Source organism: Colletotrichum costaricense (genome assembly GCF_030867565.1).
Source record: "Colletotrichum costaricense strain IMI 309622 chromosome Unknown Scaffold_10.1, whole genome shotgun sequence".
Taxonomy (NCBI): domain Eukaryota; kingdom Fungi; phylum Ascomycota; class Sordariomycetes; order Glomerellales; family Glomerellaceae; genus Colletotrichum; species Colletotrichum costaricense.
In genome coordinates, this window is record NW_026848239.1 from 852,445 (window position 1) to 874,746 (window position 22,302).

Below are 22,302 nucleotides of genomic sequence, written 5' to 3' on the forward strand. Positions count from 1 at the left end.
CCAGCATCGTGGAGGCGCATCGTCGTCCTTTGGAACAGATCCATGCTTGTGTGCGCTTGCAACAGCTATCAAGATCTGGAATCTCCTCCAATCCTCCGGGTTAGCAATTAACCTCGAAACCCAGGCACAACCTCGACTTCGATACCTTGGTACCGACAGGCCGAGACCAATCAGGCTGTTTTGATAGATGGATTGCCTTGGGTTTTCGGTTTGGCAATCGTGGTGCCCCAGCAGAAGTTCACCGAGAAGCGTGGGAACGAGAGACCTTATCCACTTGCACTCGAGCCGGACAGCAACACCAACGGCCGGAGGTCCTGAGATACTACAGAGAACTAGACCATGAAACAGGCTTGTAAGCCGTTTCGTGCTCTTCACACCTTTGTTGTCACTTTCGCACGGGCCGCGGTCCATCCCATACCCTCCCATCCGACCATCTATCCGTCTGCTTACCTGTTTTCGAAACCTTGATGCGCCATTTCGTCCGAGCAACGAGTCTTGTCACCACCACACCACACCAACAAGCCTGTTCTAAGCTTCTTTGCCACTCCTGCGCCATTCCTCAAGGCGCTCAGAAGCCTGTTTGTATTCCAAGACAAACAGATGATTCGGACATGTGGAAATCAGCATCTGATTGAAGCTTCCCCTGCTCCGCCCAAGAGTAGGCAACTTGGAACTCTGGTTATCTGCGACGCTTTCTAAAGTATAGTCTTTCTCTTCACACGTTGTGTATTGAGGACAGACTTCGTCTTCTAAGATGGGCAGAAAGTAGCCACCCGTTGATGTGACGAATTGTGGGTGGGCAGCGATCTGGCCTTTGGACATTCCGGCTCTTCAGAAGGGAAAAACTCTCAATGTATCGATGCTTGGCCTTTGACGGAAACCATGGCTCTCCCGCGGGTGTGTGTGCTCCATCACACCATGCAACTCGGAGCAGCCACGCTCGGGGACATGGGTATCGCATCGTTTAACTGCACGAAGCCTTCGACCTGGGCCCAAAACACGGTCTAGCGTAGACTATTTTCTGCTCATTCGCTCCGCTCCGTCATGTATATGCACGCACTTCAGCCTTAGCACCCTTACACGACTCGTCGTGTCGCATAGTCCCTCCTTTCCTTTTTCTTTAGTCCACCTAGGTTCTAGGATCTGATGCTATCCAGCCTACCCGCTCGGCTTTTAGACTTCCCTCTCCCCCTTCTCCTGGTACCCCCTTCCTTCTTCTCGTCGTCGTCTGTTCCAGTGTTTTTTCACATCGCAATCCTACATGCGATGAGGCCTCGCGCTCTCGGTGCTCAACTGTCTTCCAGCCTTTGAATTTCGCCTTCAACATCGCTTTCGACCGGAAGCAACCTTGAGTCTGCTGTCAGTTCACAGCATCCTAGTCGTCTCGTGTAGTCGCCATATGGAGGGCAAAAGGCTGCGACAATGGGCTTCTTGAAATTCTTCTCGTCCAAAAGGTCATCTGACAAGTCATCAAACGGTATCAAGGCGCAAGCATACGATGCTACGACAGCTTCTCTTCCCCCGCTTCTAGGTAGGATTGATCCAATACTCAGCCCAACTTCGTAGTCTAAACTTACATGAATCCCTAGGTACCTACCCGGTTGCCGGCAATGGACCAACCAATGTCTTCGAGGACCTTCAACGGTCTCATCATAAGATGAGCGAAACCAACTTGTCTCTTGCAGCGGGTTCCGAAGCTTCTGCCCCGGCACCGCCCGTCTTGCGATTCCGTGATTCCAGCGTCGAGCGCCCGAGTTCTGCGCCGGGCAGCGCTGTACCTCCCAGCTTTTCACCGTCTCCGTCCGGCCGCTGGGGGAGAGACTCATCGAGGGGTCCGCCTTTGTCGTTTAGGAAACCACGAATCGGGTCACTTACATCGACGACGTCTGGTCTATCGGGATTATCTCCCGCTCCAAAACGAAGCAGCAACTCTACAGCAATACCGTTCGAGGGAGATCCGTTTCGCCCACCAACTGCTCCCTTCACCCATAACCGCCACCTTTCCATGCAAAGTACAAGCACAGCCGCAGTCAGAGGCTTCATTGATCTGCTGGATGCACAATCCGAGATCAAGCCTTCGGGATTTCAGAGTCGAGTGAAGGCATCGGGCGCTCGGGATTACGGAGAAGATGTTGCTGACCGCAACATTGGCGAGAATGGAGTAGACCTTGAATCCGACAAAGTCCAAGCATTTTACGCAACAAACGGTGGTAGTCCGCGGGATCGACACAACGGCGCGTTTGCGGTTCCAGCAAGAGCCCAATTCGGAGACAAAGAACAAACGTTCAAGCCCCCCCGACGCCACGATTCACTGGACAACGAGGCTCGCACGAAGTCTCTGACATCGGCGAGCCTCGGCCAGGTACCATTCCGAACTAACATTTTCAATCTTGAAGGCTCCCTTGACCGCGAGCCAATCATGGAGTCTGTTTCGGAGACGATTCGTGGCCGTCGAAGGCAATCGCTAGGTGCTTACATTCCTACGACGCCATCGAATGCAACAAACGGTAGAACGCTGAGTCTTAGAAAGTCGACAGCGGATGCTTCTGGATCCCCAAATGGTCGAAAGCACAAGAGGCGATCTACTCTCGGAGGCGAAGCTCCCCTGAACGAATTGGGTATCTTTACATCTGGGAGAGGGCATCTTGACCCATCGATGTCACCAAAGACGACCCAAAAGCCAACGTACTTGGTCAAGCACAACTACTCGTTACCGGTCCAGCAACGACCAAAGACTTCGTCAGGTCTTATCCACACTGAATCATACCAGGCGGTGAGGCCGCCATCCCGCGGAGGGTCAGTAGCCAGTCCCACATTCTCCTCCCCAACCCAGAAGTCACCATCCAAACGGCACACCCTCTCCGCGATAGGCGGTGCTGCAGCATCTACTCGTCCTACCGAGTGGCCGCGGAATGCGAAGCCCGATGGACAGCCCGGCACAAGAGGATGGGTCGGTCGAGTTGAGGTTGAGAGCTTTGTTGATTCTGCGGATGTGTCCTCACCGGCGCCTTCACCTCGTTAGTTTTTACCGTCGATTTCTCTACTGTCTGCTATTATTTACTCCCGGAACCCTTTGCTAACATGACTTGCTTGACAGATGTGATGAGAAGTGGCCACTCGTGGCGTGAAGCCCAGGATGATTCTTACTCACGATCCAAGAGTAACGGAGTACCATTTGGAAAGGGCAAGCTGGATGAGATCTACGAACACGTGCCCATGCGGACGAGTAGCCTTCGGCACTGGTCGATTTCGTCGGCGACCCCCACGATGTCGAGCACCAGCTCCTTTCAACGACCTCATTCCCGACACACGACAACGACGACGGTAGATCTGGCTACCATGTCGTCCTTCCTCAATGACAGCTGCAGCTCCTTACACAGCGGTACAGGTGACCATGCATCGTTCTGCACAGCACTGGAGAGTGCCTTGCCCTCTCCAATTACCCCGGCAAAGCTTGGAGATGCGTTCAACATTGACGACTACTTGTCGTCAGACGATGACATCGACGCCGACTCGTTCATCACCACGCGGAAGCGTGGTTCAGCACAAAGCGGTGACCACGAAGAAGGGCTCCTCTTCAGCGACGAAGGGTATGGCGAAGGCGGTCTTCAGTTGCCGGGTCTCTTTGATGGTCTGTCTAACATCCCGGACCCCGAAACCACGTCGCCGGAGCGGTTTGGTCATAAATATTCCCTCAGTAATCCCGGTGGTCGTTTACATCGAAAGTTCTCTTTAGACCCCAGGATTGAAGCGCCAATTTCTACTCTTGATGATGGCGATGGTGATGCTGAGGACGAGGACGATGACCTGTTTGATATCCCCATGCGATCGGACCTGGCTCTCGGGCGTCGGGGCACGCAGAGGATCTCGGCACTGGGGACCATGTACCAGAGTATTGAGGAAGAGAAGGACGAGAAGGTCGACGTCCGGGCCGCCGTCCGGCTTCGAAAGGAAGACAAGGCGCGGCAGCGGGCGTTGGCTAGATTCAGCAGAGTGCAACATAGGAGGGTTTCCCAGTTCGAGGGGAAGCAGGGCGGTAGTGAGTGAGCGCGTGAAGTGTGTCGTATCCAGCGAGTGAGAGAGTAGTAAGGCGCAAGAGCGATTTGCCCGTGTTATCGAGGAGTTTTAAGGGGCTATACCCAGGGACATCTTATCAGGGATCTTGAAGGGAGACGGGAATGAAGAGCAAGGGTCGGGACATAGAGCTTCTCGGGCGTATGTTGGGTGATGTCACGAATCACGTCTACTTTGTTGGCCGTTTGATAGAACAATATGATACCATGTTTAATTCGTAGCACACTTTGTTCGATTCTTCGCCTATTATCTGGTTTCTTTATTCTGCGCACTACGTGCGTTAAAAAAAAAGCTTACACTTAACAAATATTTCTGTACGTGACTTCTCTTCCATACTTTGTCCATTATAACAAATACATTCTTATCGCTTGAATACAATGTCTATATATGCGAGCAAGTACTGGACGGCCTAGATCTGAGATGATAAAATAACCCTCCCCTTTCTTTTCTAAACCTGGCAAATCTTGGACGGTATTCCGGGGCCCAAAATTCTCTCCAAAGAACTTGTACGCCAATGCGTCACTCTCAACCGCTTCTATACTAATTCACGTGAAAACAAACATGTTGTTGTTATGCATCCCGTCAACGCCGCCACTGCCATCACCATCACCACCGCTCAGGAATGCACTCCAGTCCATCTCCACCAGCTGCTCGTCGCACCACATGGACATGTCTATACTGTTCTCCGTCGAGGGCGTACGAATGGCGGAGCCGGCGCCGGAGCCTTCGAGGTCGGTGGTAACGGCCTCGTATAGGGCGCCGACAATATCGGGGGTGCGATCCGAGTCGCGCATCCAGGAGCGCATATCGTTGAAGAGCTCGAGGGCTTTTGTGAGGCTTGCGCACCAAGAGGGTAGGAAGATATTGTGCTCGGGGGAGTTGATTGTCGCTGCTGTTGGCATCTGTAGTATTCCCAGATGTGATGTTTGAGAGGGGACTGTGGATGGTGGCGGTGGATATTGTGATTGTTCCTGCTGCTGCTGCTTACGGACCGAGTTACGCACATGTGTGTCAATGGCGATGGAGAGGATTGGAACCATGCACGCTTGGAAAAGGTACCATGCCGAGTTCCAAACGTGGATGCGGTTAGGTGTCCAGTAGAGTGTAATGGCGTCGATGGCCTCCATGGCGACGGAGCGGCAGGTTTCAACGAGGGCTAGCTCGTCAGGGGTAGGCCCAGGGACATTCGAGATGGCGTTGGCGCCGCGTCTGAGGGAATGATCGTGGGCAAGGTAGAGTAAGAAGCTTCGCGTAAGGATGAGGCGGACGTTGAGGTAGCGGTTCCGCATGAATTCGCGAGCTTCCGTTAGACGAGGTGGAGAATTTGCTGGGTTCTTGAGGAAGTCGGGAAGACAGTCGTGCCACTCTACCAGCTCTCGGTCGAAAGCCATGGCCTCGCGGGCGGATAAGCGCGCGGGTTGCGCAAAACGATGCTGAATCCTGTCACAGATGTGGCAGAACAGACAGCTTGCTCGTAACGATGCTGCTACGTGGTCATCGGGAAACAATGGCGTGGGTAAGAGCGTGTCCATGGTACTACTGTCCCATCGGCCACACGTAGGGCGGCCGAGGGTCATGCTCGCCCACGTATCGAGGCAGAAAAGACTCCACCAGGTTCTTCTACGCGTTTCGGCGCGTGAGAGGTAATTACTGTGCTCCGTGACGTTCTCGGCACGACTGCGTGCGGGTTCTCGATGCAATCCTAGGGCTATTGCGACGCGGTGAGCTGCACCGAGAACAGCATACGCCATGTTGGGCGAGTTTCGGTAGTGCAAGTAGTAGCCCCCAAGAAGGCAGAGAGCTTGTAGACTCTCCATGTTACCAGAGCCCAGGGAATCGAGATCGAGGTAAGCGCGTGCCTGCTTATAGTACTGAACGTGGAGGGAGTCACTGCCGGAGGCGATGGAGCCCAGAGTGTAGACCATGTTGAGTAGGGCCAGCCAAGAGCCATCAAGACGAGTTCCTGACGCAAGGTTGCGTCTAAAGTCATCTTCATTGAGAATCGGTGTTACTGGGTGGATGTGATCAAAGTAAAAGTCGATACAGCGCTGTTCCCGCAGAGGGTTCATGCCCGCGCCGGGGCTGACAAGAGAGAGTGACGGAAGCAGCTGAGACTGATAATGGACATCGTTCCAGGCCTTTGCCCTCTGAGCCGTGTGCTCTTTGGCAGCTGGACAGAGACGAAATATCACCCTGAGAACGGCACTCATGGATGTGACGCCGAGATAGGAGCGGCGATGCTGGTCTGTTGCTAGACTGATGGCGTTGATATCGTCGCTAGAGCCAAGGGCCGCCGGCTGCTGGGCTGGCTCATCCCATCGTCTCTCGTTTGCAGCATCTCCATTCTCAGAATTTTGCGCCGAATCATCGTGGCCGTCATCATCGTCATCCTCATCGGCTGCTGAGACACCAGCTGGTGAAGGGTCGGCTTGCGGAACCGAGGAGCGCAAAACAAAGAGAGATTCTCGCGGCAACAAAGCGAGCAACTCTGCTCGACTCTTGCCTACTAGATCGTTCACATCAACATCAGGGAAGAGTTTCTGCAGCACGCTAGACTGGGCGCGGAGCTGCTCTGAGGTCTTTTCGAGAGTACTGGGGTAATCGTCAGCCTTGATGATCCTGCAGGAACGAAAGTATCGGGGGATCTAATGATGGGCAAGGGTTACTGCATACCTCCTGCTCACAGCATGTCGTCTGCTACGCTGCCTGTACTCGCATGAATCTGCAACCTTGTAGTACTGACAACTCGCACAAGGATGTCCACCATCGCACTTGACCTTGCGTCTCGTGCATTCCTGACATGAGCGGTTGACCTTGCGTGAAGTTGTCGGTGAGCTCACGGCCGAACCCTCGGGGCTGCGGCGGCTGTCAAAGGAGTGGAACATGGTCGCCCGACCCGTGGTTGTTGGGCTGGTGGTGGTTGTAGTCGGCATTTACACGGCCCTCGGCACGGCGAAAGACCCAATTGAGCGGGAGACATTGGGGGGAAGGGATATGCGGAGAGCCGGGGATTTGGAGGAGCGGGCCTGGATTAGAAATATGTGGGTTGAAGAAGAGGACGGAAAGGGTGACGTTGAACTGCCCGTGAGGAGGAGTTTGAGGATGAGGAGGACGGGAGGAGGAAGAGAAGGGGCCGAGGAGGAAGTTGTCAAAGGGAATGGCGCGGGGAAAGTGCGAGGAGCGCCTGTGATGAACATGGAGAAGGAGCAACCCGAGTGTGGGGTTAGGTTGGCAGTTGCCAGTTGGAGTTCTGCACTAAAACTCGGTACAAACTACTTACACCAAGTACTTGGACTAAGTACCTTTAGGACGACCAGGGGTGGCACTGGTGGTTCTATTTGGGAAGGAGTCAAGACCACTTTTTCACCCGACCCGGCGGCACCTTTAGGCCTTGAACCTTGGGCCCCTTGGCCTAGACCAGATCGCCCATTTTTGACACTTCCAGTCCGCTTCCCTTCCTTCATCCACACTCAAACTGAGTCTCAAAAGAACCTGGAAATTTGGCTGCCTGACCAACTCCCTGGTGAGGGATGGATCTAACTATGAAGTTACAGTTTTACCATCTTCACAAAGCCACAATGAGGTAGTGTTATACTTGTCGCCTTCCCGTTCTGATAAGTCTGGGCAGCCAAAACGTTAAACGTCAAACATCAACTGGTAATGCCTTGAGCACGTTCTCCAGGCACCAAGCATTTGACATTGGCTTGGCTACATCTCATGTCTACGATGCCGACTAAGAGATTGGCCAAAGAGTTGTTCCACTTTCCAGCTCGGCCCGATGATCTCCAGTACGTCAAAGCGAACCCAGAGTAACCTAAGCCCGCCCCAGATCTCTCCTCAAGTGCCCACCACTACCCCAAGCCCCTGATTGAAACACTGTGGACCTTAGTTATCGTGGTATGGTTCTTTCTAGGCAACAAACATTCTAACTTTTGCTTATACGATCTCTCTCCGTAGTTACACCGTCAAGTGCCGCCACAATGTCCCCTTTTAGTTTCAGCCCCATGGTCATTCAACTGCCTTACCTACCTTGGGTAGGGCTAGACACCTTTCATCACGACATGCCCATGACCTTTTGCGATCCATGGTCCGTGGTATCCGTACTAGCGCAACGTTACAAGAACTACGGGTTCCCCGATGCGTACATCCGCTGTAGATTCATGACCTGCCTGATTCATTGAACATCTGAAAAAGAATTCATCGAGAAGGATGCAGACTAGAGCCCGACTGAGATTCCCTGCATGGCATCCAATCTCCGGGGAGAGGCTGACAGTGAATTCCTCAAACTCAGCTTTTCGAGACACATGCCCATTCTATGACCATTCCCATAATAGTGACTACAGGCCCTCTCGGACAGTTCTAAACCTACAGTAAGCCGCCCTCATTTGTGTGTCTATGAGATAGGAGCCCACGTGCCTCGTGTGGTATATTGTGTCTACGATTTCCGGTTAGGGTCCGCGAGCAACCGGATCGACCCAGTTCTAATTTCTTTCTAAAAGGCCCGAGATGTGAGGCTGCCTCTCGTGCCGAAGGGATGAATGCTTGACCAACCCCTTGCGAGTTACGACCTTGTCTGCTTTCATCGCCGGCAATCCAGCCTCGGCCCACACCCATACACCAATGGATACATGGCTTCGAGCAAGTAGCGAGAAGCTTCCCAAAGGATCCAAGGCGGATACTGAAGGAACGCCCGCATTGTTTCAATTGCTCCTCCCTGCCTTATCCATACAAAAGTTGAGGCGCTCGAGACAGATTAATTAGCGGCAGGACCCGCCGCCATCAAGAAGCACATCATGGACTATTCTAGGGGGGACGGACTGCCGGTCATAGAACGAATGAAATGTGCAATGAGAAACCGGATTACTCTTTTTGAAAGCGAAGTAGAATGCGGTGTAGGAAAGAGAAGAGCCTAAGGTCTAGTTGCTACTTTATTGGCTTGGAACTAGCCATGTGGCTTGACCTGTGCCCAGTACACGGACACACCGAGCAGATGGACAACCAAGAGCACGTACGGGAGAATTCGTGTGGATCGCGTACCACCATGTCTTGCACCATGTCTTGATCCCTGAAGACGATGCCGCATGCGCCCTGGTAACCTCAGTGCTCACTGTTTAGCAGGTTCATTATCAACCCCTCACTAAGGTAATCCAAGCGATCCTCTGTAAAAAGGGGCAGCTGAGGGAAACTCTTATCGTTGTCGGTCGATCCATTGCGGAACACACTTAACTGAACAGTTTCTAATGAATAATGACTAAAGTTGTAGCTAAGTGATGCCTTGCCCACCGAGCAATGTACATGTTCCTAGACAAAATAACTAGCTGTTGCTCTCGGCTCTGTCGGATTGTAACTCGGGGGCCGAGGTAGGCGTCGTAGTCTCTTGCTAAGGTGACTTATCATAGCGGAGACGGTGATGCCGAGAACCATGTGCAGAAGGATTAACATCGAGAGGCTAGAGTTGAGTTGTTCCATCACATGTGCGCCTGCTTGGTAGACTCTTTGATACCTGAAAGCTGCGCCTTACCTTAATTCTGGTGCCTAGTCTGCAGCATGTGGAGTTGTCGTGAGATGCCGAGGGCTGTGAACTAGATGACATTCTCTCGACAAGTTTGACTCGATCACACTCTAGGGTCTCAATTGGATCATCATCGAGTGTCCAATGTTTACCCCAAATCAGGCTCTCAAGTCTTCTGACTGTGGGTCAAAAGGTGATCAAATTGTTCGACCACGGCCAAGATTCGAAATGGATCAACAGGAGTGACGCCAACGAGAGAAGGGAACGGGGTAGGCGTGCTGGGATCATTTTTCACAGGGAGCAGATTTGGCCCCAACTACTGATCCTTGATGACCATTCCAGTTCCAGCAACACGTCATTACTTGAAGCACCTTACTTTTCCTTGAGAAGGATTGGAGGTCAGAGAGAAGATCCTTCAGACAAGCTCGTATGATCAACCTGCACACAAAATCCTCGATTTGTCGATGGGCTGATGTTGGCTTACCTCTTTGTGATCATTCGGTCATGGAAGACGTATGAATCGCTCATGAACAATACTGAATGTCCGGTTAGTAACGTGCGGAGCGGCACCTGGTTCTGGCGTTAGAGTGCTTGTTCAATCTCTGGCTGACTTGAATCTACTACCTTAAGCTGGGTGATACAAGCGAAAGTAAAACGCAATTCTAGAGTAACCCGGAAGTCTTTTAGATGTCTTCGGGATATATGCTGCTAAGTTGCTGAGAACGGTGTCGTAGAGAGCCATACGGCCGAGTGGTCAGCGCTCAGGGGTTGCTGAAGGCCGTTGATACTTTCTCAGGGGGTGGGTCTTATTGCTCTATATTTCTGGAAAGCATGTTTCTGCCAGGATAGAAAGCCTGTTGACGCTTTCGTAGTGAATTAAATCCGGTCTCAGGGGGTCATCGTCACAGAGGGGGTAGGCTGCATGTTCCTGGAGGGGGGCCTGGGCCTGGGCCTGGTGGTCCATCATCCATGGACGCTTGCATCGCTGGAAGCTCCGAACCATTAATTCCATTATCGGAACACTTGTTTACAAATAAATCTACGACATCTCATTGTGTTCAAGATCGAATATCGGGATGTAGAAGATGAATGAAATTTGGGGGATCTGTCTTGCTTCAAGATGATTAAATTCATCGTAAGTCAATGGCTTCTACGTATCATCCTCCACAATTCAAGTAGCTTCTGCCCAATAACTTTCCAGTTCTCAACCCCGAGACTGAATGCACGAACCTCGGCTTGCCAAATGAATCTAGTGTCTTCGATTGTGTAGAAAGAGCACCCAAAGCTCTTCGGCATAATTACCTGAGGATCAATGCCGAATAGGTAGCGTATATCAGGATTTCCTACCGGGCGTTTTGGGACCGTTCAATACAGCCCAGATCGCCGGACTTTGAAGCTAAAACTGGGCCACGTCCACGACTGACGCATGTTCCGCGAGGACGACGCTAAGTGCGAATGATCTAAGTAGGGTAGTGATGAAGCTAGCGAAGCGGCACTTGGATGCCGAACGCTAGATGCGCCGAAGAATAGTAAACCAAAACATTGGGCACCTTCACTAGATTTTAGCTGGCTAGCAAAATGCGAGAGGCATTCGTGGGTGATGAAGGGATCTGTGGGATTCGATCAACGGTCTGTCAACACTTTTCGAATCGTAAAGGATCATTAGCAATCGAATGACCAGGATAAGGCCCATCCTTTGCCAGTCACACATATTGGTCAAAGTGAATGAAAGACAAGAAGTGACAACCCACCTTGAGCTTCCGATTTTGTCAATGCGGACAGTTAATATGGGCCTCGACTTCCGTTTCCTTGCGTTCTAAATGCCGAATAAGGCGATGGCGGGCTTGAACTGACTGCTGCCTGGAATTTAATCTATCGTTATTCATTTCCCTTGCAAGAACTCTCCGGCCAACGTCCGATGGTTACAAGGCTACGAGTCGAGCCGCCCGAGCCTGATCTACCCGTCGATCGAGTATGCCATCTGGAACGAAATGGTTGTAAAACACTTCGATAGCATCCCTCATCTCCTCAAATCTGTCTCCGAAAGCTTCGAACCCGAAGCGGCAAGAGGACATCCTATCTCCAGGGCCGCAATTTTCACGGTTCCAAAAGTTCCATATCCCCTTGCGTGGTTGCCAATTGATCTCGATAAAGCTCCCGGTATTGCTCAGGTCAGGCTGCATCACGGCCTTGAGCTCTTGATCCACATTGCTGAGCGACTCCTTCCATGAGGCCATCGCGGCGGACTCGTCCTCGTCTCCGTCTCCGTCCTCCTTGATACGATCAATTATGAAAGCCCTACGCGCAAAATGTCGATCCATGATACGCTCGGCGAGGAACCACGAAGCGGCCTCGGCCTTGTCAGCGATGCGCAAACGGCTTCGGTACTCGGCATCATAATGGCGCGTACAAGTCTCCACGCGCTGGTCGAGGGAGAGAGTGATGGGCAGGGGCAGTGTGATGACCTCGATGCGATCCGCTCCGTAGCGGATCTTCGTCCGCTTCGTCTTGGTGTGGTCAAACAGGGCGCTGGCAAGCTGAGCGCTACGGGTGGGACGGGCAGTCTCCGTCGTGTCGTACACAACGAAACCAAATGATGGACGTAGAGCTCGAAGCGCGGTTACGTCGGATTCAGGGGTGTCGTCATGGATCTGGTAGGCGGCAAAGATTGGAGCGCCATCGTGACTGGGTGCGGCTTGAATACATGTCTTGTTTGGTAGACGCCTCTTCTCTTCCTTTTCCTCTTCATCTTCGTCTTCTTCGGCTCTTTCTCTTTCTAAGCGAGCTGCTTCTTCTAATCTTCGGCGAGCGACGTCTTTTGATCGCATGCTCGGAGGAGCGCTGTCTTGACGCTTGTTGTCGAAGCAGTGGTGACACATGGCGGTGAGAAATGCTGGCTTGATGCTAAGAGGGAAATTACTGATATGAACAAGAAAACAGAAAACAGATGTTTGTTGGCTCTCTTAGCCAGTGGTTATGGCTGCCTAGAAGTCATCGTGGATTTGACTGAAGGCTGCCGCCTAATTCCACCTCCTGATCAAGGTCAGACGCCCCGCAAGAGCAATTAAGAGGTTTTGGAACCTGTTCATAATCATGTCAGCGTCTATAGTGATTCTAGCGAAAAGAAGCATCATCGACATTTTGTCAATTATGGTTCTTGAATGAGGATCTAGCCCTTCAATACATCGCAATTTCTTAGGATTCGACCTGTTCGGTTGCATGGTTCGGTCGCGTCTTGCCCCTCGAACTTTCCAGAGCAAGAAGCAGTTCATCACTTGACCATCAGCATGAGTGAAATTGTATGTGAGCTCGGGTTCCTGAATGCCCGTCGGAGAGACTCCATTGTTGCACAACTGACTCGCTCACCGGTATCTAAGCACCGGTATCTAAGAGCCTGAACGAGATAATCTCCAAGTTGTTCGTTCTGAGGTCAAGTTATGAATGAGGGCTGATTTGAGAGCGGAAGTGCCAGACGTGCGTGTTCACGCACATCAAGGGCATCGCGTGTTGAGTATCTGACACTTGACGGCAACGGCCTGTATTCATTTACGCGCTGTGATCAATTTGATAATCGTCCTAATTCTGCCAACAAGATTTCGGATTTCTAGACAGATCAAATATTGCGCCTAAAGCGTGGCAATTATCCCTCGGGGTATTGTGGAAACGCTGGCTCGTCCCGTATTCTCTACGTGGACGACAATGGCGCCGACCATTCAATGTGCTTACTTAGAGTTAGGAGATCGGTGAAGACCCCTGGATCGGGGTTAGCGACGAGTTCTTAAGCACAGTGGTGTGAAAGCGCTGGTTCGTTGGTTGGTGATCGTCCCAAGGGTATGGTGGGTTATTTCCATTCGAGATGAGGATTCCGCCAAGACACAACAACCAACAACGGGTAGTTTCCTCCGATGGAGAGAGGGGTAAATTCGCCTCTTTCCGTCATGATAATCGATTATTCCAATGTCCTGATCTTCTCGGCGTTGGCATTGGAGTCTCTTCGACGGTCACATCTACACCTATCCTCCCGGATACGACGTTGACGTGATTAAACATAAAATGAATGCCTCAACTCAGCCCAGCGCCGCTCCTGCGACTGCTCCTACAGCTTCACCGGCTGCGGCCGCGATTGAGCCTGCGGTAGCAGCGAACGACCCTGTGAGAGCCTTCGCGCGAAACTCAAACTATTTTAGGGCTTGTGACTTTAGTTTCTGGAGGAACTTGCCCTGAGTGTGGCGGGAAAGTATCGGTATACTGACAAGTCATTGAGTGCTAGAATCCTATTGTCGCAGCCGATGATCATGATTCTTTGGCGGACACAGAGAGGTTTGTGCTCGATTCCCAAATTCCAAGCGAGACGCAACACTAACAGAGGCGGGCAAAGCGTTACGACTCAGTCGACTGCATCGCTAACCGAGAGCATCACCGAATACCGCAGAATTCATGGTCGTACTTATACGCAAAAGGCCGACTACTGGGGTCCGAACGACGAGCAGCAAAATGAGGGCCTTGATCTCGCGTGAGTAGCAGGGAACTTCCTTGAAATCCTCAATTGGCTAATTCACGCTCTTGAAGGCATTACTGGGAAACGCTACTCCTCGGCGACAAGCTTTTTCTTTCACCGCTCGGGGATGGACCGTTGGTAAGAAGCTTCCATCTCCAGTCAAGATACGGTTCTGAAGAATTGAGCAGAAGGTCCTCGACTTAGGAACCGGTACTGGTATCTGGGCAATGTAAGTTCATTGATTCATTCCACCTGAAATGCCTCTCTTGCACCAAGCCAAAACTGACAGGGACGCAGTGACTTCGCTGATGAGTTCCCGTCTTCCGAAGTAACGGGTGTCGACATCTCGCCTATCCAGCCTGGCTGGGTGCCGCCCAATTGCAAGTTTCAAATCGACGATGTCGAACAGCCATGGACATGGACTCCTGATTTCGATTTCATTCATCTCCGCCACATGGAGGCTTGCATCTCTGACTGGCCTGCTTTCTACAAACAAATCTACGATCACCTCAAGCCTGGGGGATACTTTGAGATGAAGGATTTTGACATTGAGTTCCGCTCTCAAGCGTATGGGGACAGTCTCCCAGAAGACCACGTCTACCGCAGGTGGGGCAAGATCTTTTTCGAGGCTGCAAACCGCCTCGGCAAGTCCATGGATCAGTCACGAGGGGGCCACAAAATCGCCGATGCTATGAGGGACGCCGGCTTCGTCGACGTTGTCGAGAAGAGCTGGCCTGTGCCTATTGGGGGTTGGCCCAAGGACCACACGCTGAAAGAGGTTGGCATCTGCAACCTGGAGTTTCACGACCAGTCTCTCGAAGGCTTTTCCATGTTTCTGTTGACTCAGGTGATGGACTGGGATAGCATATCGGCGGGGGTGTTCGTTGCCGAGGCACGCAAAGCTCTCAAGGACCCTAAGCTCCAGACGGTCATATACTTGTGAGTTGGTCATGGTTTCTGTGGTCTAGACAAGGCTCTGCTGACATGAGATAGGCAAAACGTGTACGGACGCAAACCTGAGGGATCATCTTAGCTTGGGCTTTTCAATGCGTTTCCCACTATTTGACAGCTTTGTTGACCACGGCTAGCATCGAGTAGGGTGGTCAGATTGAGTAGGTCTCACAGCACCTCCTTCGTAACGAATTGAGAGATAGATAGGGGTGACAAATATAGGCCTTGTCTGTTCAACCAAGCCTCAACTTTCTTCGACTTTGCCCCTTGATGTTTTGCAATACAAATTTTACAACTTTGACTTCAGCTCTGTATCTATCGCTTCGAGGCCGGACGGTCCACCGTAAAGCTGCGCTTGCAAACCATTCGTGTTGATCTAAGGTAATAGCAACAATGTCAGAAATGTCGCCATCATCGACGATAGAATCAAGGTGGGCGACTCTGAACTTACATGTCTTGGTCCAAGTTGATCCACACGCTCAACACCAAGCAGTCTCATTGCGGTGACGGTCTCATCTGCAAGAACTATAGAACCACTTCAGCTTACGATTCGCGAAGGATGAATCTGGCGATGAGGTTGAACTTACTTTGCAATGCCCTTTCAACACCCGCTTGTCCCCCAACAGCTAGGCTGTACAGCGCCGCCCTTCCAATGCCGACACCCTTGGCTCCCAGGGCCAGAGCTTTGACGACGTCTGTACCTCTTTTGATACCTCCATCGATGAGAACATCGATCTTGTCAAACACCTCTGGACAGAATTTCCGAATCTCCAGAAGCACTTGTACAGGCGTCATTGTCGTATCCAGAGCCCGTCCACCATGATTCGAGATAATGATACCCTTTACGCTCGGAAATAAGGTCGCCGTATACGCATCCTCGTGTGTCTGAATGCCTTTCAACACTATCGGGAGATTCGTATGCTTGGCGAGCCAGGCAAGCGTCTTCTTCCACGTGAGTCCCGACTCCGTGCCCCATACACCCGGCGGGGCGCCTCCCGCAACTTCTGCCATCTTGAATCGCTCGTCTGCTTCTCGTTTGCCGGGGAATGGAGCGTCTAGTGTGAGCACGATGAATTTGATTTGGGGAACGGCTCGAATCTGTGCTAATGTCCTCTCGGTCGCTTCGATATCCTTCAGAACGTAGAGCTGCCATGCGAAAGTCGCGTCGGGGCCGGCCTGGACAATTGCTGAGGGAGACATTGAAGCATTCTTGCTGATGATCTGCAAGCCCTTGAACTTGGAGCTCGCTGCTGCAATGCCGGCCTCGCCTATTGGGTGCGCCAATTTGGCCATGGCTGCGGGCGAAACGTAGATTGGCATGCCGACTGCATTTCCAAGGAGGTTCGTCGATAAGGAGCACCGGGTACAATCAACAAAGACCCGTGGCCGCAGGAGAATGGAACGGAAGATGGTGCCATTCCCAACTTTAGTGACCTCGTCATCGGTTCCTGAGGCGTAGTACGAGATGGCTTTCGGGCTCATCTTCTGCAAGGCATAATGCTCCATTTCGGCGATACTCAGGATCTGAGACACTGGAGGTACGTCATCTGACTTATCTGGTGATGGCGATGGGTTCGCGAGTGCGTCCGGAGGTGACATGTCTGATTGCAGCCTGCCTCCCATTTCTGTGACTTCAAATGTTCCCATGATCTGGCCAGGCCGGAGATACTCTTCCAAGACCTCAACTGGGTGGACGGCATCAAACGCTTCGCTAGCATCTTTGCCTGCATTCTTTAGGAGAATGGCTTTACCACCCGGGTGATTGGGGAGGAATGATGTGATCTGCCGCCTATGGTGAGTTTTGTGATTCTTGTAAGAGGGCCAGAAAACGCACATCGTAGACTACGCCATGAATGGCCATCCAACAATCATCAATAGTTCGATGTCGGCGGACTGTGAACTCTTAGCATTGTATTGTTCCGTCATGACGCACGAGGAAGGCACCTTCGGAGAGCGGCCACGTTCGACTCATCATGAATACAGAAGGGTCGCTTCAAACATCGTTTGCTTCTACAGATGAATGAGATCAATAGCACAGCATGGGACTGCTAGATTCTTGCAGGTTGGTGTCACGATCCGCTGAAGTGACAAGGCACAATGCGGAACCTCTTTCACCTGGTACCTCTGGGTGGTCTGTGGCATGTATCTCACGATACCCACATATGCACTCGGTCGGGAGTTTATGATCCCATTTGCCTCTTCTGGATGCGGGCTTTCATATCCCCGGTGGGATGTGGCACGTTCCCCAAGCTCTCCGCAGTTGAATCCACCTTTCTCCCCACCATCTTGGTCAACCCCAAATCCTCACTCCGGAGTCTGGACTCACCATTGGTACAGCAGTATCCGCAGATGCGGTAGAGAAACCAGTTGAATCCTTGCTCGAAACCGGCGAATGATTCAATGGAGGCTTTGAACTAGTAGAAGGAATGAGTAGACCCTCTGAGGTTCGAGAAGAGGAAGCTTAGTCTCACTGTCTCACCGACCACAAGTTGTCCAGTTTCCATCCTACATCTGCTCTAGCAAGCTACTAACAATCTCGTGAGCTCGACCTGCATCCAAGGCACAAGCAGCTTAGGGAATTTAGTGAGACATGTACTGAGTCAATCCACGTATGAAGTTGCAACTCGACGTTGCCTTATGGATGCTGTCGGTGTAAGAAGACTCGCTTGTGGGGACTTGGTCGGGCTGGTCAGTGAGTCGCGGCGCAGGCTGTAGCACACCGGTTGCAACCCACCAATTTTTCTCTTAGCACAAGAGAAATGGCCGGGAATATGGCTTGAGATAACTCTTTCACCCTCAATAATGTGCACGATGATTGATTTTACCCACTGAATCAAAGGATTGGCAAATGTCTTGACCGAATGCGCCGAGATAACGTGATATAATTTCAGAGTTCCACTTTAAATCTCCAACCCCTTTCTGAGGCTCCAGTTGCTAGGCAACTGAAGGAGAGGCCCAACAGGATTGTGACTTCAGATACAACGATTTTATCCTTTTCCTACACACTGATATAGTCTTACACTTCTGGCACACACTCTAACTCCCATCTGATATTTTCTGGTTCTCGCAATTACCTGCGTACTTACTTCCAATATGGGTAGGGGGCAGAGACGAAGGAAGACAAAACGATTGGAGGCTCACCAGCAACAGGAGGAGGAGCAGTATCGCCAGGTACAGCAAAGACTACATCAACTAAGGCAAGAGGCGCAAAAGCAGGAGCATACATCAAAGCAACAACAGAATCAACACCAAAGAAAGCATAAGGGTCCATTTTCAAAGGCATACACGCGGCCACAATACAACCCTAAGAATCGCCCAGAATGGTTCTTTCGTCACATGAAATGGCTAGATTGGTCGGTCGAGGATCACGATCGCAGAGCCTTTGCAGAAGATCTTTCTGACATTGAGTCCTCAAAGGGGGAGTGTACTTACGAAGAAGATGGTTCTGATTGTGAGTGTGAGACGCCCATCTGGCGAGAGTACACGGGCGATGACAAAGAAGAAAGGCTTTTCCGCGAAGCAAAATACCAACGAGCGATGTTCAAGCGCGAATGGCTCCCCGAAACCAGTAAACATTACAAGATTGAAGAAAAGATGAGGATGGAACGTATGGCCCGGCAAAATAATGACAAACTCAAGAGAGTCAAGTTGGCCATCGACGCTCTGATACGAAACGGAACGAGAGACGAAGCAAAACCTCTCTACTACATGAGCCGTAACATTTTATCGCAGTTCGACTTGCTTTCCGAGGACTACGCAGCTCCCTTGGATCCAGATGGTATTCGAGTGTCTAGGATAATCGACTTCACCGACATGAACTCAGTCCGCGCCATGAAATACCCGTCGCTCAGAGGAACAACGGAATTGAAGGTTGACAGGGTTTTGTCAGGGGGTCTAGCCATAGATTGCGCAGAAGACCCTGACGATGACATCCGACTGGATTTTGAATCATTCAAGTGCCCTCAAAGAACAGGAACTTACAAGATCCCCACGGATAGAAAGGATGGGGCTCGGGAGTTGAATATTGAATTCCTCAGCGATGACTACATCATACTGGATGTCCATCCTGATGCGGTCTTCCGCGACCAGAGCGGCAAAAAGCTACCCAATTGGCCAAAAGCGCCGCTGGCTCAGTATCGATTCTACGGCATCAACAGGGCGTTGAGCGGGGATCCGTCTTGTCATAGATGAAGCATCTCTAATCGCAGTTGCGTTTGTGAAGCAGAAGGACACAGCGGCCTGAAGGATGACTGGTACTGATCCTTGGTAATATCAAATGAAACTCTCTTCTCAATCCGCCGTCATAATAACGTCAAAATCAAAGCTCTCTTGCGTGAGGTTCCAAGAAAGGCACCCGAGTTACACAATGTGGCAACAAAGATCTTGTTCACCCAAGAGGTCGGCGAGAAACAGTTCGTATATCACCGGTTCTGAAATGGAAATTTCGATAAGCATACCTACCCTAAAATCGAAGAACTAATTATACACAACAAGATCAGAACATTCAATGAGTTAAATCCGCTGCTAGTAGAACATGTAGGCAGAGCTTTTATTGAACGAGATACCCATAACACTTCTATCGTCCTGATTTCAGTTCGAGATCGACACCATTTACAACTTGATAACTCGTGGATCATGTTGGATGTAATGAATGAGTGAAAGAACCTAACTCCTGGCACTGGCCTACAGTCGCCGCTTCACACGTAAGTTGCGGCGAATTACTCGCTGCCGGATCCACCGTTCTTGATGCAGGCGTCGGAGAAGTCGCCGCCCTCCATCAACTTGCCGGGAGACTTGCAGGTGATGGTGGTTCCACTGTTGGAGAGGACGCAGTCAGAGCAGAAGCCGGGGCAAGTCTTTCTGGTCACGTCGTTGTTCTATCATTTTGTCAGCTCCGTTGCGCTTAACTTCTATCTGATGAATTTGGAGTGCGAGCTTACGGGCAAGCCGACGATGAACTGGCCGCTACCACTGGCGGTGATGCAGTGGAGCTCGGAGTGCTTCTTGGCGGCAACGCTGTCACTGTTAGCAAATGATTGAACAAGACATTCAACGAACCCAACAGTGTGGTTTTGATTGTATCTACTGGGTTGACTTACCTGGTCGCAGCAGCCAGGAAAAAAGTGGTCATGATGGTAGAGAACTGCATCTTGAGGGTTGGTGAGTGGGCGATTGATCTTAAAGACAGGAGTTTCTGTAAAGTATGAAGAGTTGGCAAAGTGATTGTGAAGATTGATCTGGAATGTGAGTTGTGATGTCTTTACTGGAAGGAGGATGCTATAGACATTTATAGCGAGTTCTTGATCACTTACACACACACAAGGCTGAGCGGTCCTGAAGTCGGCATCGCTATCCGCTCCGCCCTTTCAGTAAGGCAGGGGCAAGATCTACAGACCTCTTCTAAGTTGTACAGCGTGAACTCCACAGAGTAGTGTGAAGGTGTCGCGAAAGCGATAGCGAAAGTCCCCAGGTACGGAAAGTCATAGCCGTTAGAGCTGAAGCCCGTGCTCCCTCGCATTTGCCCCTCTCTGCTTGTATCATCCACAAAAGATGCTCTTTTTATGAGATGTGAGCTGTTAGGATCGTGCTTTAGGCTACCTTATGTCAATTAAGCAACTATCTACGTATCCTATAACCGACTCTCAGACAAACTCACGAGACCGAGACAACAATCGTGAGTTGTCAAGTGAACAGGCTTAGCATCAAGTTGCTGCGGAATCGGGCTTCCCGCGTTAGTCACTGCCTCTTTCAATGACTCGTCTGAGGCTTGTTCGGGTAACCATGCGCTCAGAAACAGGGGAAGGGGTGATGAGGAGCGGTGTTGACTTCTACCGCACCCTCTGACCTTGCGATTCGGGACCCCCAAATAGCATTGCCACTGAATGGGTCTTTCTTCAGTTGCCAGACATAATGAAGATGTCAACATTTTTTCGAGGTCACGCGCGCCGTTCCATACCCACTGCAAGCTTTGGTTCACAAACAACGCAACACAATTTTCATAAGACGAAGCTTTCTATGGTATTGTAGTGTTTCGAAACTAAGGCAGGCAATGGTCATGGTGGAGGACTGTTAGACAACTCAGGGAAGTTGCGAGTTTACAAAAGAGATTAACAGGACGTAGATAACCTATGTGATTACGAGTGAGGTGTTGGCTGTAAGCGAATGACTTTTGCCACAGACATCCAGGTGATAATTGAGGATTCACCCTCGGATTTCAACCATACACGAGCACTCTGAGAGCTTGAATCTGTAGATTTGTCTCATCTAATTACTCAATCGTTGGCATTAGGTAATGATCAGTCGGAGACTCAGGGAAACCACTTGAGAGCCCCTTTCATCTCCTCAATGACACTGGTCTTTAGCGGAGTCCATCCATCCTGGCCTCCCCACTTGCGGAGTGGTTCTCTGGATGGCTGCACAAGGAGTCTCAACCATCAATTCATTCAGCTGGCCGCAACCAGCAGCAGCGTTCTAAATGGCCCCTTCCTCGTAACTAGCCGGCATTTGTCGCATTGTTTTCCGCAACAGAAACCACACTATACACAACTCGCCTTACAGTACAAAGTCGCCTGTGCGCGACTGTTCATGGATGCTATTTCATGCCTGAAAATGCGGTCACCGATTAGTGATTCGATCTTCACAATAGCTGTTTTCCTGGCACAAGATGAGGTGAGTCAGCACAACTATGCTATTCGCATGAGGATTTCGGATTCATTCAACTGAACTTCGACAACTGACAGATCTTGGTGGGTGATGTTGCTTCGACGCAGCAGCACTTACAAGGTGCGATCCATCTGGTGAGACATCATGGGGTGTTGAATAACAGGGGCTTCAACAAATTCCTCTACGACATCATTCAAAAGACATCATAAAATCTGACTTGATGAAGGGGCTGGCCCATTAGTTGAAGTCTGGGAAATTGAATAGTCCCTGATCTGAGATCGGCAATGGCATTGTTGGTCCATGAGCCACTCGCGTTCGCAGCAAGTCATGTACGCACTGACTTTGGGATAATATGAAGAGTCCACATAAGTGCCAGAAGCCACTGATGAGCGTCCCGTCTGTTGCGATTCATTGATAGTTGCACTATCCTCTGACATTGCCAATATTCGCTCTTTTAAACAAACTTTGGAAAGGTTAGAAGAGTCCAGCGCCTGCAATGAGTGTCAACAACGTGCGACTAATAGCAACGGAGTTGACCATCGCGAGGGCTCGTGCGCAACTTCAGACTTAGACTGATCATATTAGCACACAGCACGAGATCTGA

At 51.0% G+C, this 22,302-nt stretch overlaps 7 protein-coding genes across 7 annotated transcripts; 3 read left to right on the forward strand and 4 right to left on the reverse strand.

Annotated features, from left to right (window-relative positions):
- Window positions 1–1,422: 1,422 nt before the first annotated feature.
- Window positions 1,423–4,047, forward strand: CCOS01_09883 (uncharacterized protein; the record flags this gene model as incomplete). The annotated part of the gene is made up of 3 exons (XM_060458040.1): window positions 1,423–1,531; window positions 1,590–3,017; window positions 3,098–4,047. 3 exons carry the CDS (start codon window positions 1,423–1,425, stop codon window positions 4,045–4,047), a joined length of 2,487 nt encoding a protein of 828 aa, XP_060311205.1.
- Window positions 4,048–4,619: 572 nt separating this feature from the next.
- On the reverse strand, window positions 4,620–6,959 carry CCOS01_09884 (fungal specific transcription factor domain-containing protein; the record flags this gene model as incomplete). The annotated part of the gene is made up of 2 exons (XM_060458041.1): window positions 4,620–6,666; window positions 6,748–6,959. 2 exons carry the CDS (start codon window positions 6,957–6,959, stop codon window positions 4,620–4,622), a joined length of 2,259 nt encoding a protein of 752 aa, XP_060311206.1.
- Window positions 6,960–11,508: 4,549 nt separating this feature from the next.
- CCOS01_09885 (uncharacterized protein) lies at window positions 11,509–12,465 on the reverse strand (the record flags this gene model as incomplete). The annotated part of the gene is made up of 1 exon (XM_060458042.1): window positions 11,509–12,465. The coding sequence occupies one exon, from the start codon at window positions 12,463–12,465 to the stop codon at window positions 11,509–11,511; it is 957 nt and encodes a 318-aa protein (XP_060311207.1).
- A 1,174-nt stretch (window positions 12,466–13,639) lies between these two features.
- CCOS01_09886 (UMTA) lies at window positions 13,640–15,117 on the forward strand (the record flags this gene model as incomplete). Its single annotated transcript, XM_060458043.1, has 7 exons — window positions 13,640–13,738; window positions 13,857–13,906; window positions 13,965–14,099; window positions 14,156–14,222; window positions 14,273–14,313; window positions 14,382–15,023; window positions 15,078–15,117. The coding sequence occupies 7 exons, from the start codon at window positions 13,640–13,642 to the stop codon at window positions 15,115–15,117; spliced, it is 1,074 nt and encodes a 357-aa protein (XP_060311208.1).
- Window positions 15,118–15,324: 207 nt separating this feature from the next.
- CCOS01_09887 (FMN-dependent dehydrogenase) lies at window positions 15,325–16,871 on the reverse strand (the record flags this gene model as incomplete). The annotated part of the gene is made up of 3 exons (XM_060458044.1): window positions 15,325–15,411; window positions 15,487–15,560; window positions 15,623–16,871. The coding sequence occupies 3 exons, from the start codon at window positions 16,869–16,871 to the stop codon at window positions 15,325–15,327; spliced, it is 1,410 nt and encodes a 469-aa protein (XP_060311209.1).
- Window positions 16,872–18,128: 1,257 nt separating this feature from the next.
- On the forward strand, window positions 18,129–19,226 carry CCOS01_09888 (uncharacterized protein; the record flags this gene model as incomplete). Its single annotated transcript, XM_060458045.1, has 1 exon — window positions 18,129–19,226. The coding sequence occupies one exon, from the start codon at window positions 18,129–18,131 to the stop codon at window positions 19,224–19,226; it is 1,098 nt and encodes a 365-aa protein (XP_060311210.1).
- Window positions 19,227–19,753: 527 nt separating this feature from the next.
- On the reverse strand, window positions 19,754–20,184 carry CCOS01_09889 (uncharacterized protein; the record flags this gene model as incomplete). Its single annotated transcript, XM_060458046.1, has 3 exons — window positions 19,754–19,912; window positions 19,976–20,051; window positions 20,135–20,184. The coding sequence occupies 3 exons, from the start codon at window positions 20,182–20,184 to the stop codon at window positions 19,754–19,756; spliced, it is 285 nt and encodes a 94-aa protein (XP_060311211.1).
- Window positions 20,185–22,302: the final 2,118 nt, after the last annotated feature.